At 41.5% G+C, this 13,785-nt stretch overlaps 1 protein-coding gene across 1 annotated transcript in view; it reads left to right on the top strand.

Annotated features, from left to right (window-relative positions):
* The window catches only part of LOC117486949 (laminin subunit alpha-2-like), a 189,440-nt gene that overhangs the window by 55,386 nt on the left and 120,269 nt on the right, over positions 1 to 13,785 (top strand). The window contains 6 exon segments of the mRNA XM_034135550.1: positions 1,468 to 1,646; positions 1,880 to 1,979; positions 2,320 to 2,377; positions 3,170 to 3,272; positions 3,443 to 3,583; positions 5,536 to 5,700. Coding sequence (XP_033991441.1) covers positions 1,468 to 1,646; positions 1,880 to 1,979; positions 2,320 to 2,377; positions 3,170 to 3,272; positions 3,443 to 3,583; positions 5,536 to 5,700 — 746 coding nt within the window.

Raw genomic sequence — 13,785 nt, 5'->3', positions numbered from 1 at the left:
GGATATATGATAACATTTATACGTTTCTGATCTACGAAAATACATCAAATCAAATCAAATGTTATATTTAAAGCCCAATATCACAAATGGCATATATGTCCAGGTGGATTTGGAGTGTGTATCGCATAAAACATCCTCTGTCCTTAGATCCTCACGGATATACAAGAAAAAACTCAAGAAACCCCACAATTAATGGGGGGAAATGAGAGACACCTCCAGGAGAGAAACAGAGGAAGGATTTCTCTCACAGACAGAGTGTGTATATGGATAACAAAATATATTAAAATAAAATAAAACACAGAGAACACAAAATGATCATCTAAAAGTAAATAAAAAAGATGGAATACTGTAGGTGAATGTCAAAAAATGTCTAGGAGCTACCAAAAAATATAACTATATTTTTAGTTATGCATCATCAGATATGCTGTCTCCTAAGGTTTGTATTCCCCCATATTATTCATTTAAATACAACAGCTTGATTAGGATAAGCTCTAAGGGTGAATAATACACAGGCTACTAAAGTGCAACAAGTGACACATCGTGGTGTTTATACACACCCGGGGTTATACAGCCTGGTTCAGAGTGATTGTTTAAAGCCATCTGATGCTGGAGATGGATGAAGGCCTAGCTGAAATTGGGTGTCTTGGGGAAAGCAGCACAGAAGGGAAGCCCAGCAGCAGCAAACAGCTTCACAGGTCAGCTGAGCCAAGTCTGAGATCAGACCTGGAAACGGGCCCTGAAATGTTCCGGGGATAAAGTGGCCTTTGCGCAGATTTCCACTACTGTTATCCCCCCTAACAGAACTGTCAACACTATCATCATAGTGTTCCTTTCCACAGAAATGAAATCCTTCCTCAAAGTATCATAAACCCTCTGAGAAACTACACAGTGTTTCCCAACATTATAATGTGTTTCTCCAGGAGATCCATGTGACCCTTCTTTTATCATGTCCACAGAACAATGCTTTGCTTTTCTTTTTTAAAGTCTAAATGGTAAACTTGGTGAGTAGGAAACGGGGTTAATGCTAGGCAACCCACTCACCACCAAACTGTGGAAAAGACCAATTTATTTTCCCTCTCTGGACCGTGGAGATAACACGCAGCTCAGGGTCAGTGTGTGCACCTCAGGGCACTGTCTTCAGAACAAGGTTTGATGTTTCTGTAAACTCCTACGTGGAAGAAGTAAATGGATTAAAAGAGCGGCCCTCCTTGCTTCAAGCTCCGTATTCGGATAGGAAAGCTGGGGCAACAATCCTGCAGACAATACTACACTAACACGTGTGTGTGTGTGTGTGTGTGTGTGTGTGTGTGTGTGTGTGTGTGTGTGTGTGTGTGTGTGTGTGTGTGTGTGTGTGTGTGTGTGTGTGTGGTGTGTGTGTGTGTGTGTGTGTGTGTGTGTGTGTGTGTGTGTGGTGTGTGTGTGTGTGTGTGTGTGTGTGTGTGTGTGTGTGTGTGTGTGTGTTTTCAGAGTGTAACTGCCACAATAAGGCAGAGGAGTGCTCCTTTAATCAGACAGTAGCAGACCTGTCACTCAGCCTGAATGTCCAAGGTCAAAACAGAGGGGGCGGAGTCTGTATCAATTGCCACGACAACACAGCTGGAATCAACTGTCAGACATGTGCTGCGGGATATTACAGACCCGCCGAGGTACGTTAAACATATGCATGCACTTCTGCTTTTTTTTACAATGTCTTATGATCAACTTAGTGTTTGTGAAAATGCCCCTTGCACCGTTCTTTTAAAGTTTTCTTAAGTATATAGTATGTTGCCCTGGAGGAGGAGCCTGGGACTTCAGATTTGTATTGCCAAAATGAAGCTGTAGCTGTTGTGCATATGACACTAAAGCCTTTACATCTTGAAATTATTGTTTTCCTCACCAGGTGAGCGCTGAGGAGGAGGACCCCTGCATCCCCTGCTCATGTGACCCGCATGGCTCTATCAGCCTATCATGTGTCCCGGATTCAAGCCAGGCTACTCCTCGTATGCTAAGATCATTTTGAAGTCTTCCTCTCTGTCCTTATGTGTATCGTCTTTCTGATCATTGTTCATGTTGGATATAGTAGATGAACAATTAGAGGTACTCAAACCCCCATTTTAATTTATATTACTTCAATTACATTTCATTGATTCCTTCCTGCTTGATTTCCTATGGGGGTTTGGGTTAGTTTAGTTCACCCTGTCCACAGAAGCTGTTGAACACTATTGAACACAATACTATTTATATTAGTGATAACCATTCTGTTTCCCTCACACTGTTGTTTTTTTGTGTGTGTGTCTGTGTGTCTGTGTGTGTGTGTGTGTGTGTTTTTTTGACTGACAGTTCAGCCAGCAGGGTCATGCCGGTGTAAGGAGGGTTTTGGGGGTCTGCAATGTGACAGGTGAGAGACACACACACACACACACACACACACACACACACACACACACACAAACACACACACACACACACACACACACACACACACACACACACCACACACACACACACACACACACACACACACACACGGAAACAGAGACAGACACTCTGTGACAGGTGAGCAGAACATGTTCAGCTGTTGTCTGATCCAATTAGTGTTTAGAAAGTTTCTATTGAGATCTTTAATTACATTTAATATGACACACATGGTTTTGGCCTTGCACATAGTAAAGGAATTGGACATCGAATGAATGTCAATTTGATTTGTTTTTCCTTGAATGCAACATGGAAACTCTTTGATAACATATACAAAAATAAATAATCTGTTATTGCTTGTCTGTTTTATCTTTTCTCCCCTACTGCAACTACTCTACTTCCCTGTGGGTCTCATTTAATGCAATCTGATCTAATCTAAAAGCTTATACAACTTCTCCCCCAAACTTTTTAATGACCTGCCTTCAAATCAGGCCAACCGCATAAGCATCGTCTTTAAAATCACTTCTTAAAAGGCCCTTTTAATAGACTTCGCTTGACCCCACTTTCTCTCTTAATTAGAGAGTCATTTCTAATATATTTCCTCTGAGACTACACACACATGCTCGTCACCTGCGGTGCAAGGTCAGCTGTTTGTTGCACACTGAAGGCTCAGATCAGGATGGACGCGGCGGTTGTTAGAATAATTGACCCTGTGACCTCCCTAATACTCGTCACACTCATCATTATTATTGTTATTAAACCCATTTGTCTCCAGGTGTGCTGTGGGTTATATGGGCTACCCGTCCTGCCAGCGCTGTAACTGCAGTGTGGAGGGAAGCGCCAACGCTGACCCGTGTGTAACACCGTGTGTGTGCAAGGTACTCACACTTTTATGCGCACAAATAATGGCACTGCCCTAACCTTTTCTAACCCTGTCATCATTACCTTCACCACATTAACACTGCAATAACATGCTTTGTGCTCAGAACGTCAGTTTGAGGGCAGCCTTTTCAACTTTTGATGTACCCTCTGTCTGTCTGTCCTGCAGGAAAACGTGGAGGGAGGGAACTGTGACCGCTGTAAACTGGGATTCTTCAACCTGCAAGGTTACAATCCAAGAGGCTGCGACAAATGCTCCTGTATGGGCATCTCCAGCCAGTGCTCGTCCTCCACATGGTCCTATCACAATGTAAGCACACAGACACTTTGTCAGCCAATATCTATGTGTCTTCATCTGAGTTTGATCATATACAAATTGTGAAAAGGTTGTTATGTAGCTATTCCTGAAAAGCAAGGCAAGTTTATTTATATAGCACCTTTCAACCAAAAGGCAATTCAAAGTGCTTTACAAGAAATGAAAACCATTAAGAGCACTAAGCAGAAACACATTTAAAATGACATTTAAATACATTTAAAAACATGCATTAAAAAGCCTTAAATAGAATAAGACATGTCAAAATACACAAATACAAATAACAATGCAGTTTAAGATATGAATCACTACTCTAGCCTAATATGACGTCCTCCACTACACTGTGTTTCTACCACTATGCAGGCTAACACAGGGGAGAAGTGGGCAGAGATACGCAGCCTATTTCATTGCTTTCTTTATTGCTCCAAAAATGAGCCAAAATCACAGCGGTTATTGTTTATATTTCTATTTCGTCAACTCTCTGCCGCGCCTATGGCCATCATGTGATCCATAACAAGGCTGAGGCGAATACATGGAATAGCATACTTCATTCATGGGAATGCAGTCATTGCTTCACTTGTTGCGACAATGAGCAATAGTAGTAGCAGTAGTGTGCATGAAGTGTTTAAGCGAATACACATATTTACAAGATACTCATTTAAAAGAATGGATAGTTATGGAGTACAGTGGAGGAGAGGGCGAAGGAGAGAAAGCCAAAGGACAAGACTGGAGAGAGGAAAGTGGAGACAAGACAAGAGGCGAGGAGGAGGAATGAGGTGAAAAGAGGAAAACAGTTTTTGACTGACAGCGGGGTGAGAGAGGCGGGGAGAGGAGACGTTGACAGGATGACAGCCCTGATTTAGACACCGATAGAGAGTGTGTGTGTGTGTGTGTGTGTGTGTGTGTGTGTGTGTGTGTGTGTGTGTGTGTGTGTGTGTGTGTGTGTGTGTGTGGTGTGTGTGTGTGTGTGGTGTGGGTGTGGGTGTGTGTTTGTGTCTGTGTGCGTCTGTGTGCGTGTGGGTGAATGTGTGGGTGTGTGTTCAAAAGGGGAAGCCAAGGTCAGGTTAATTGCAACGACAGATGTGTGTCTGACACAAACACACACACACACACACACACACACACACACACACACACACACACACACACACACACACACACACACACACACATACACACACACACTTTCAGGAGTTAAGAAAAAAAAAGTGCATTTAGGTATCAGTTGGAAGACTCCCTTGCTGAAATCTAACACAAGCATCGTTAAACATATTTTCAGTTTCACATATTTTTATTTATACATCTTCACATTTCGATCAGGTGGGACCTTAAGATAGCATAACATGTCATGATTTAAGAATAAATGTGCTCCACAATTATAGCTGCAATTTCTTTTACGAATTCGACCACAGGCCATTATTAATGAAAGCTTTTCAGATATTAAAATCAGTCCACATTGAACATGATTGGAGACTGCTATGGATACATATCTGAACAAGCATGAAACTGTATTCATGCTTGAAGGTCAGTTCTGTTGGAGACTCTGTGATTATGCTTTAAACAAATTCACTGAAATCTTCATAACTTTATTCCAACATTTTACAACATGAGTTGCTCTTAGTGTGTAGGTGAAGGGGCAGCTATATGAAAACATACACTAGCATACTGTAACAGGTTGAAAGCTAACACCTTTGCTGCAACAGGCAAAGTGTTCGACCTTATCCAAACGTCTTTACAGAATGACCAGAGCGTTGTGGGGTATATTATTATGCTACTTCTTGGTACATTTGAAACAGCTGCAACTACATTTGAAATGAAATGCAGTGGCCCATCGTCTAAGCCTATTCATAGTACATATTAGCCTTTTAATGTAAATATAAGAATACAAGCTGTTGTTTTCTCAGTAGAAGGAGCTGAAAGTAAAACATTTTCTTCTTCTGGTGTTTTAGGAGACCACTCTGACGGGCTGGCACCTGCTTGGAGAAACAGGAGGAAGAGTGTGGTCCGTTCACAGACAGACTCCTCCATACCTCAGCGTCCGACACTCAGACGTTGTGAATGACCTCGGCTCAGCGTACTACTGGAACGCACCTGAGCTATACCTGGGAAACAAGGTGAGATGCAGATACACACTCTTATCCATTAACACATATTGTTCATGCAGTCTGCAATTAAATTATAGTGAGAATTTGGTTTAAGAAAATGGTTTAAACCTTTGCTTTGGAGAATAATGCTTTCCCACTTACATAATGTGTTCGTTTTGAGCAAACTGTCAGTTTCCACTTCAGTTTAAATGTAAATGTAGTGGTTGTACTGTAGAGTAATTACAAATCCAGTTGTTAATTTGTAATTATCTGAGTTCAAGTCAAAAATAATCAAGGGTGGATTTTATTTTGACTATCCTAATTATACTGTCACAGATTTTCCTATACAATTCTGACCAACACTGACAACTACAGTACATAACAGCAAATTATATTTAACGATAAGTTAATTACAGCTAACATTATTTGACATTCATAGTTTCAAGTTTAAAAAAACACATGCATAGTATTCAGTCAAAATAAAGCTTTAGTGGCTACAGAAAGTTTTCTGTGTATTGAAAAATAAATTTCTTCAATTCAGGATGAATACAATAAAAGTAATATCACACAGTGCCTACAAGTACAAAAGGTTCTGCCTCAGAAATAGCCATAAAAGTAAATAACACCTCCTCTCTAATACAGTATCAACAACACATTTTTTCTTAAGAATAATACGTTTTCAGAGACTGGATTTTATTAGATAGGTCGGATGCTCCTGTAGTTGCTTCCATTCACTTTGAAACTGAAATACACCACTGTCCTCCTATAAAAAGCATTATTTGAATTTAATATATCTCGTGCGAAATCTGTTCATATTGAAAGTTGGAATAATAAAGACTCTACATTCCCCAGTGCTTACCATACAACACACAATGAAAAAGAAAACGTCTTCTTTTTTTATCAAGGATGTATCCAAGGTGTAGCACCAGCAGTCAGACTTGTCAAGGTCACTATAGTACATCAGTTGTGTTGTTTGGTTTTGTGTTTGATTACACTTAAAACATAAAGGTGAAGTGCAATCTAAAGTTTCATCTCCCTGTCCAAATATGCTTCTGCTAACTGACAAAAACATTGACTTTCTAATTGCCTAATGACATCAATGACAGGCAAAAACACAACAAATCTGACATGAGGCTACATCATTAAGACAGGATTAAATATAAAACCAAATCAGGTTTATGATCTAAAAGGAAATCCCCTGTGTGGGCGACTGTGGCTGTGAGATATTGTGGTAGTCTAACAATCGTTGTGTCCTTGGTAAAGATCCCTAACCCCAAGTTGCTCCTGATGGCATTGCCAATGGTGTGTGAATGTTTAAAGGTCACCTATTATGCAAAATCCCCTCTGTGTAAAGAGATACTGAAAGTACTGAAAGTTTCATGAAAAAAGATTCTCTCTCTGTCTGTCCTGATCCATTTATATAAAAACCTGTCTGAAAATGAGCTGATCAGATTTTGGCCACTTTATGATGTCAACGTTTTTTTGGCTTGTGCAACCATTAGCCAATCACCAACCAAGGTAACCCCCCCCCCCAACCCCCCCCCCCCACCTGAATCTCCTCCTAGAGCACCATTGTGTTATTTTTAACCACATATCTCTCAGAGGGGCGTGGGGAGTGGCTCCTTATTTTCATCTAAAGGCACGGACACACCAGGCCGATTATCGGCGTCAGTGGGTGTCAGGCCGACGATGAGCGTCAACATGCCCTACTCAGATTGGTGTGTCCCGCACCGTCGGGTCTTTTCAGCCGTGCCGACGGCTTTTCGGCTGGGTTTTCCATCCAAAGGCAGTCGGCAAAAGAAATCACTCTGATTGGCTGTTCAGCTAGCGAATCAGTGCATGAGAAGCGAAACGGAAGTGAGGGACCCAATCAAACTATTAAGAAGGCAAATCTGAGATTTCATTTAACTCCAGCTCTCGACACAGGTTCGGGAAAGCCCCATGAGCTTCTCGCTGTAGAGTGAAAATGGAACGCACACGCTATTTGTTGTTTGTTTATATCACTCAGTCTGTTCTTCTTCTCTCGGTTATCACGCAGTCTGTCTTCCAGTTGTTGCCTCTTTTGAATGACGAATACACACTACCACCGCCTGCTGGTAAGGAGAGTTATTGCCACTCACGCATGCGCAGTTCGTACGTGCTTCTTTGCCATCGGCTGTAGTCTTTGCGGTGTGTTCCAGTGCGACACATGGCCAAAACGCAGAGACGCGAGGCGACGCAACAGTCGGGGTCCGTCTGTGTCAGTTCTTTGTTGTCAGATTGGTGTGTCCGGGCCTTAAAGTAACAGACAGAGAATCAGCACTTTTGAAACAGGGCTGAAACAGAGGGGATTATGGGATGCTACAATTGGTGATCTGTATTTGGCATTTGAGCAAAACACTTCAGAGACATGTTTTGTATATATCTGAGACCTATAATATATTGATGAAAAACAGTATAATAGGATACCTTTAAAAGTTTGTTTCCCTATGCCATCTGCACCTTATATGGCAGGCTCAGCTGCAGTGTATATGTTTGTGGATCGGTTAATGCTGACTTTTTTTTATATAAAAGCGCTTTGAGGGGCTTTATAAATGCAGTCGATTTACCCCTGGATGTAAGCCGTGCTCCACTGTATCTCTTCCTGCTAATGTGGACTGTTTGAGTTTCCGCAGCGGTTTTCTGTGGCCACGATTAGACTTCATCACTCCAGCTTGCAAATAGCTGCAGTCCATGTTTCTGAAGTCGGGTTGTTGCCCGACTACAACAACAGACTGACTGTGATGTTTGTCTGGGTGTCATGGCTTAGAGTAATATAGCACAGAATTTCATTACTTTGCACCCCGCAGGCCTAGCTTGTCATCTCACTTCTTTGTCTGATCCTCTTTCCCTCCTCCCTCTAACCATCCCTCCGTCCCCGCTTCTTTTCATTGGTCCGCTTCTCTGACTCTCCCTCCGTCTCTCCAGGACTCCCATTTTTCACCTCCCTGTTCCTAAATCATCTCCCTCTACTTCCCTCAAGCTTTCTTCCTTCTCTCGTTCCGTGTCTCTCTCGCTCGCTTTGTGTCTCTCAGGGTAAACAGTGTTTCGCCTGTTGAACTCGATAATCAACTGTTTTTCTCTTAGCACACACACTAGTATACACACACACACACACACACACACAAACAAAACAGCAACACATATTCTCATTCAGACACATACTCACACAGTCGCACACACTCCCAGGCCTATATAAGTCAGATAATGATGTGTTTTGGAGGCATTAGGGACAGCGGAGCAGAACCGAATGCCTCCAAACATGGGAAACAAACAAATTACCAGTGTGTGTGTGTGTGTGTGTGTGTGTGTGTGCGCTTGTGTGTGTGTGTGATTGCTAGAAGCAGTGTGCGAGTACTGTATGAAAAAGCTTTGCTTCAATCGCTGATCGTGTTACAGAGATAGATGCTATGTGACTTGACTATGCAACTCCACACACACACACACACACACACACACACACACAAACACACACACACACACACACACACACACACACACACACACACACACACACACACACACACACACACACACAGCGGTCTGTCACATTAGCGAGTATCATTGGAAGTGGCAGGCAGTGTGTGTAATGACAAGCTAGCAGTGGATGTATATGTTCTTATTCCTCCTGCATGAACTCCTGTATATCACCAAAGATGCTCATTGGCCTATTAGTGTGCTTCGCTCTGTGGATGCTCATTGGTCCAGAAGCATGTTCCTTTGATGCTCATTGGGTCCACTGCTCATTCACAAGCATAGCCATTTCAATGACTGATAAAGAATATTCCTGTGGTTTAGAATGCGGATAAGTTGGAATCGGCATGAAGAGCCAAATAAAGCTGACAATGTTGCGAGTATGAGAAGGTAGTAGTAGTGTTGGAGAGTTAGCCAATCGAGGTGTGAGTGTTACATAGTGATGTCATTGTGGTACATGCTCAAAAACCTTTATAACACAAAGGGAAAACCTCCAAAAGCATAATTGGGGCCTCTTTAAAACAACTTGTTTTTATTACTTTTTTGTCACATATACACCGAAGCAAATTCCTTGTATGTATAAACCTACAATAAACCTGATTCTGATTGAAACTCAAACTGTTATATTTAAAGCAACTCAATCAATATCTTATGTTAACAATGGAATAAATTCAGGTATGTTTGGGAAAGTCTTTTTAACATCTCTCAGCTTTTGGTTCAATCTAACTCCTGGTACCAATCTTGTTTCCAGCAACAGCAGGCAGCTGTTTTTAACAAAAGCTCTAACAAACCCACAGTAAGCTACCTGCCAGACAGCAGACACAGTGTTAGTGACACGCTGGCGGAGCATTTAGCAGCTAAAAAGCCCGATAATTACCTCAGGAGAGGACAAAACAGCTAAAAGGAGAGTACAAATTGCAATTACAGTATACAGTACAGTTCATTTGGTACAATTCACACAGTATTCATAATGCAGTTGTACATAGTATACAATAATAATGGAATGTTTTGGAATATATTTTATTTTCTTTGACCCATAAATACTACTTCACAAAATAACAACTTTTGTTGCTTTGAATCTATTTGCACTTTAAAGGTTACATTTTTAAAGAGGATTCTTGACCATTAAAGCAGTGTTTTACATTACATTACATTACATTACATTACATTACATTACATTACATTGCATTTAGCTGACGCTTTTATCCAAAGCGACTTACAATAAGTGCATTCGACCAGGAAGATACAGACTTGAAGAAAACAGAATCATATAAGTACATCAGGTTTCATACAGCCAAAACATTTCAAGTGCTACTCAACTAGCTTTAGATAAGCCAGTCCTTTATTAGTATATAAGTGCTTTGTTAGTCATTTTATCGCTCGAAGTGGAGTCGAAAGAGATGACTTTTCAGTCTGCGCCGGAAGATGTGTAAGCTTTCTGCTGTCCTGATGTCAATGGGGAGCTCATTCCACCATTTTGGAGCCAGGATAGCAAACCCACGTGTTTTTGCTGATGGGAACTTGGGTCCCCCTCGCAGTGCTGGTGCAGCGAGCCGTTTGGCCGATGCAGAGCGGAGTGCACGTGCTGGGGTGTATGGTTTAACCATGTCCTGGATGTAGGAAGGGCCAGATTGACATAATAATCTCACTTTAAGGTCCATTTTAAATGTTCTCAAGCTTTTTGTAAGTTACAGTACATAAGGGATAACGTGGGTCTCATGGTCCAAAATTTGTTTTTAGATCAACTCTGACAAGAGGAATTTGAGAAAATATGCTGTGATTTATAATTTATGAGGAACTATTTGAGCAAGATCCTGGTCAGAAGTAAACATGTTTAATATCCAAAGGAAATATCAGCCTGTTGTCAGTCAGCCTTCAAAAGCTTCAAATCCTTACCTCCTTGTATCCATCTTGTACCCAGATTTACTGACAGACTCACAGTCAGATAAAAGGCTCAAAAACAAGGAATGCTCATCATTCAGAGGAGCAGAGTGACAGAGAAGGAGAGAGAGCTCTGAGAGGTTGAAGCAGGGAGATAAAGAGGGTGATGGATGAACATGGAGAGAGGAGACGCATCCTGATGAAAGGAAGCTCAGAGAGTGTTGAGACACACACACACACACACAACTCAGCTTGTGTTACATTTCATCCACACTCTTTCTCTAATTGTGCCTGTACTTTCTACAACTTTCTGAAACCATTTATAATTGTTCTCGTCTTCCTTGTCTTCTTCATGGTCGTGTGAATAAGGAGTAACACAAAATAATAGTCCTTTCAACAGAAAAACTACTACAGGTGCAAAGCAAAGACAGACAAGTGTTGGAAATATACTACGGTTTCACTTTGGTTATTGAGTCTGACACCTCAAAGTTGTGATGAATGAAGTGTGTTTTAAAAGTATTTCTGTTAAATACTTCTGTGGGAATCAATTCTCCCTTTTTGCATCTAATACTCAAGAGGAATATCAGCTTTTACAGAACAACTGAGCCGTGACTTATGAGAGAGTGAAATGTGTGTAGAAGAGTTTGTGTATATTACTGCCTCTCCTAATCTTGTCTTGATTGCATGAGATGGATTTCCCTCCCGTTTTTCTCACTCTCTTCTCTCCCTCTCTCGTTTCTTTTTTTCCACTTACATGGCTTAAAAAGTGCCTTTACATCAATCACAGTGGATTTGTTCCAGTTTTCAGCAACCAAATCATTTGGTGTCACACACATTTGTATTCCTGGAAAGTGTACACAGTAATCTCGAGGCTCAGAAAAAAGGGAAAAGTCATCACACCTGGTTTTCTTTTCCAGTGATACAACATTAATTATCATTGCAATTCTGATTCACTGATGTTTTCATTACAAGAACAAAATGAATGTCTAACGAAACATACCGTATTGCACATTTCAGTCAGACAACTCACGTGTTTCTTAATATGTTTATTAGAAGCAGCATATAGTTTGAGTTTGGCGTCTAGGCTCGGGCCTCATCACTCCACAGATTTACAAAGAACATTGAGTGATGATTAGATAACTACCCCCCGAGCCTACAGGTGGAAGCTGGGGTGGTGGTGGGGCAGGCGAGCAGCAGCAACTTGAAACACAGCAGCAGGAACATGAACGTAGCAATAGCAAGTGAACACAGCAGTGGCAGCAGTAGCATAGCGAGGAGGCAGAGGCAGGAAGACCTGGCAGCTTAAAGGGGACCTATCATGCAAAATGCACTTTTGTACGTCTTTTATACATGAATATGTGTCCCCGGTGTTCCAGGGAACTCACCAAGTGTCAGAAAACACAACCCTCTCTATTTTCCTCCATACCCAAATCTCTAAAAAAGGGGCTGCAACGGATCTGATAAAAACTGATCCAGATTTGAACACTGTCCTGACGTCAGGACGGTGGCGCTACGGCTATTGGGCCAACTCCACCAATCAGGAGGAGACAGCCACGGCCATTGCCGTTCGAAAGCGCTGGAGACGTTGTAGTACATATGCCAGGCCTGTAGATGGTGCTGTTCTCACTGAATCTGCCCAGAGCTAGAAATTGTCAAATTGAGCGAAATGAGGCATGGCTAAAATGCATGATCTGTTTGGTATTTTGAAAAAAAAAAAAGTATAAATATGCCTTATATAGGTATGGTCCTACACTATATTATTCAAATATAGCATGATAGGTCCACTTTAAATAGAGCGGCATGTTTAGGAGAACGTGTTTGGTTGGTTGTAAGAGGGACGAGGTGCGTCACGTGTTAATGTATCACTGGTGCTCGAGTTGACTGCCTGAACTAGCTCGCAGGCTTCGCCCCATATCTTGAAATTAAGATTATATTTCTTGTTGACATCATAAATTCCAGTTGCTGTTTTATGGACAGGAAACAGCTCTTTATAATTATGGAAATGTGTGAAGTGAAGAGTAGATATGTAAAGATATCAATGTAATTTCCTGACAAATCCAACCTGTTAAAGGCAGTGTGATTTGATGTTTAACCACACAATAAGGATGATGCTGAAGCCTTGATAGAAAGTGTGAGTCTAACCCAGCCTTAGAAGTGAAACTGCTCCCACTGTACTGAATATAGGCGGTCATTTTGCCATTGTTTGTCACTTCAAGTCTGACACACAGCAAGCTGCTGGAGTTGACTTTCAAGAGTCAGCGAGCTGTGGGAGTGCAGAGAAATAAGTGATCAGCTCTAACAGGCTGGAAGCAAATGAGTGAGCCGCTCTTAGTCATCGTCCTGGATGAGATACACAGAGAAACAGTCCGTTACCTTCTCTACTCTGCCACAACAGGGATTATTACCATGTCAAAGTCCGGCAAACAAAAGCTGCTCCCTTCTTCTTGTTTTTAAGTGGCACCCATATGTTTTTTCTGCTTTCTAAACTGATAATAAAACACGTTTAAACAAATCAGCTTGCCATACAATCAATGAAACTTCCTAAATCTGAACCATGTGTACATAAAAAGCCGATCGTAACTGAGGTTGTTTTACCTTATCCTTATCAAATCATCTTAACCTCACCAATGATTACAGGAGGGAAATTGATGCATGAGCACTGCTGCAAGTTTGTAGGCCGTAATATGTGTGCATACTGTAAGTGTTTATGGGCGTAGTAAAGAACCTCATTAGCCCCCCATC

Source organism: Trematomus bernacchii, unplaced genomic scaffold (assembly GCF_902827165.1).
Source record: "Trematomus bernacchii unplaced genomic scaffold, fTreBer1.1, whole genome shotgun sequence".
Taxonomy (NCBI): domain Eukaryota; kingdom Metazoa; phylum Chordata; class Actinopteri; order Perciformes; family Nototheniidae; genus Trematomus; species Trematomus bernacchii.
The sequence above is the reverse complement of the archived record's forward strand: the minus strand, read 5'-3'. Positions and strand labels throughout refer to the sequence as shown.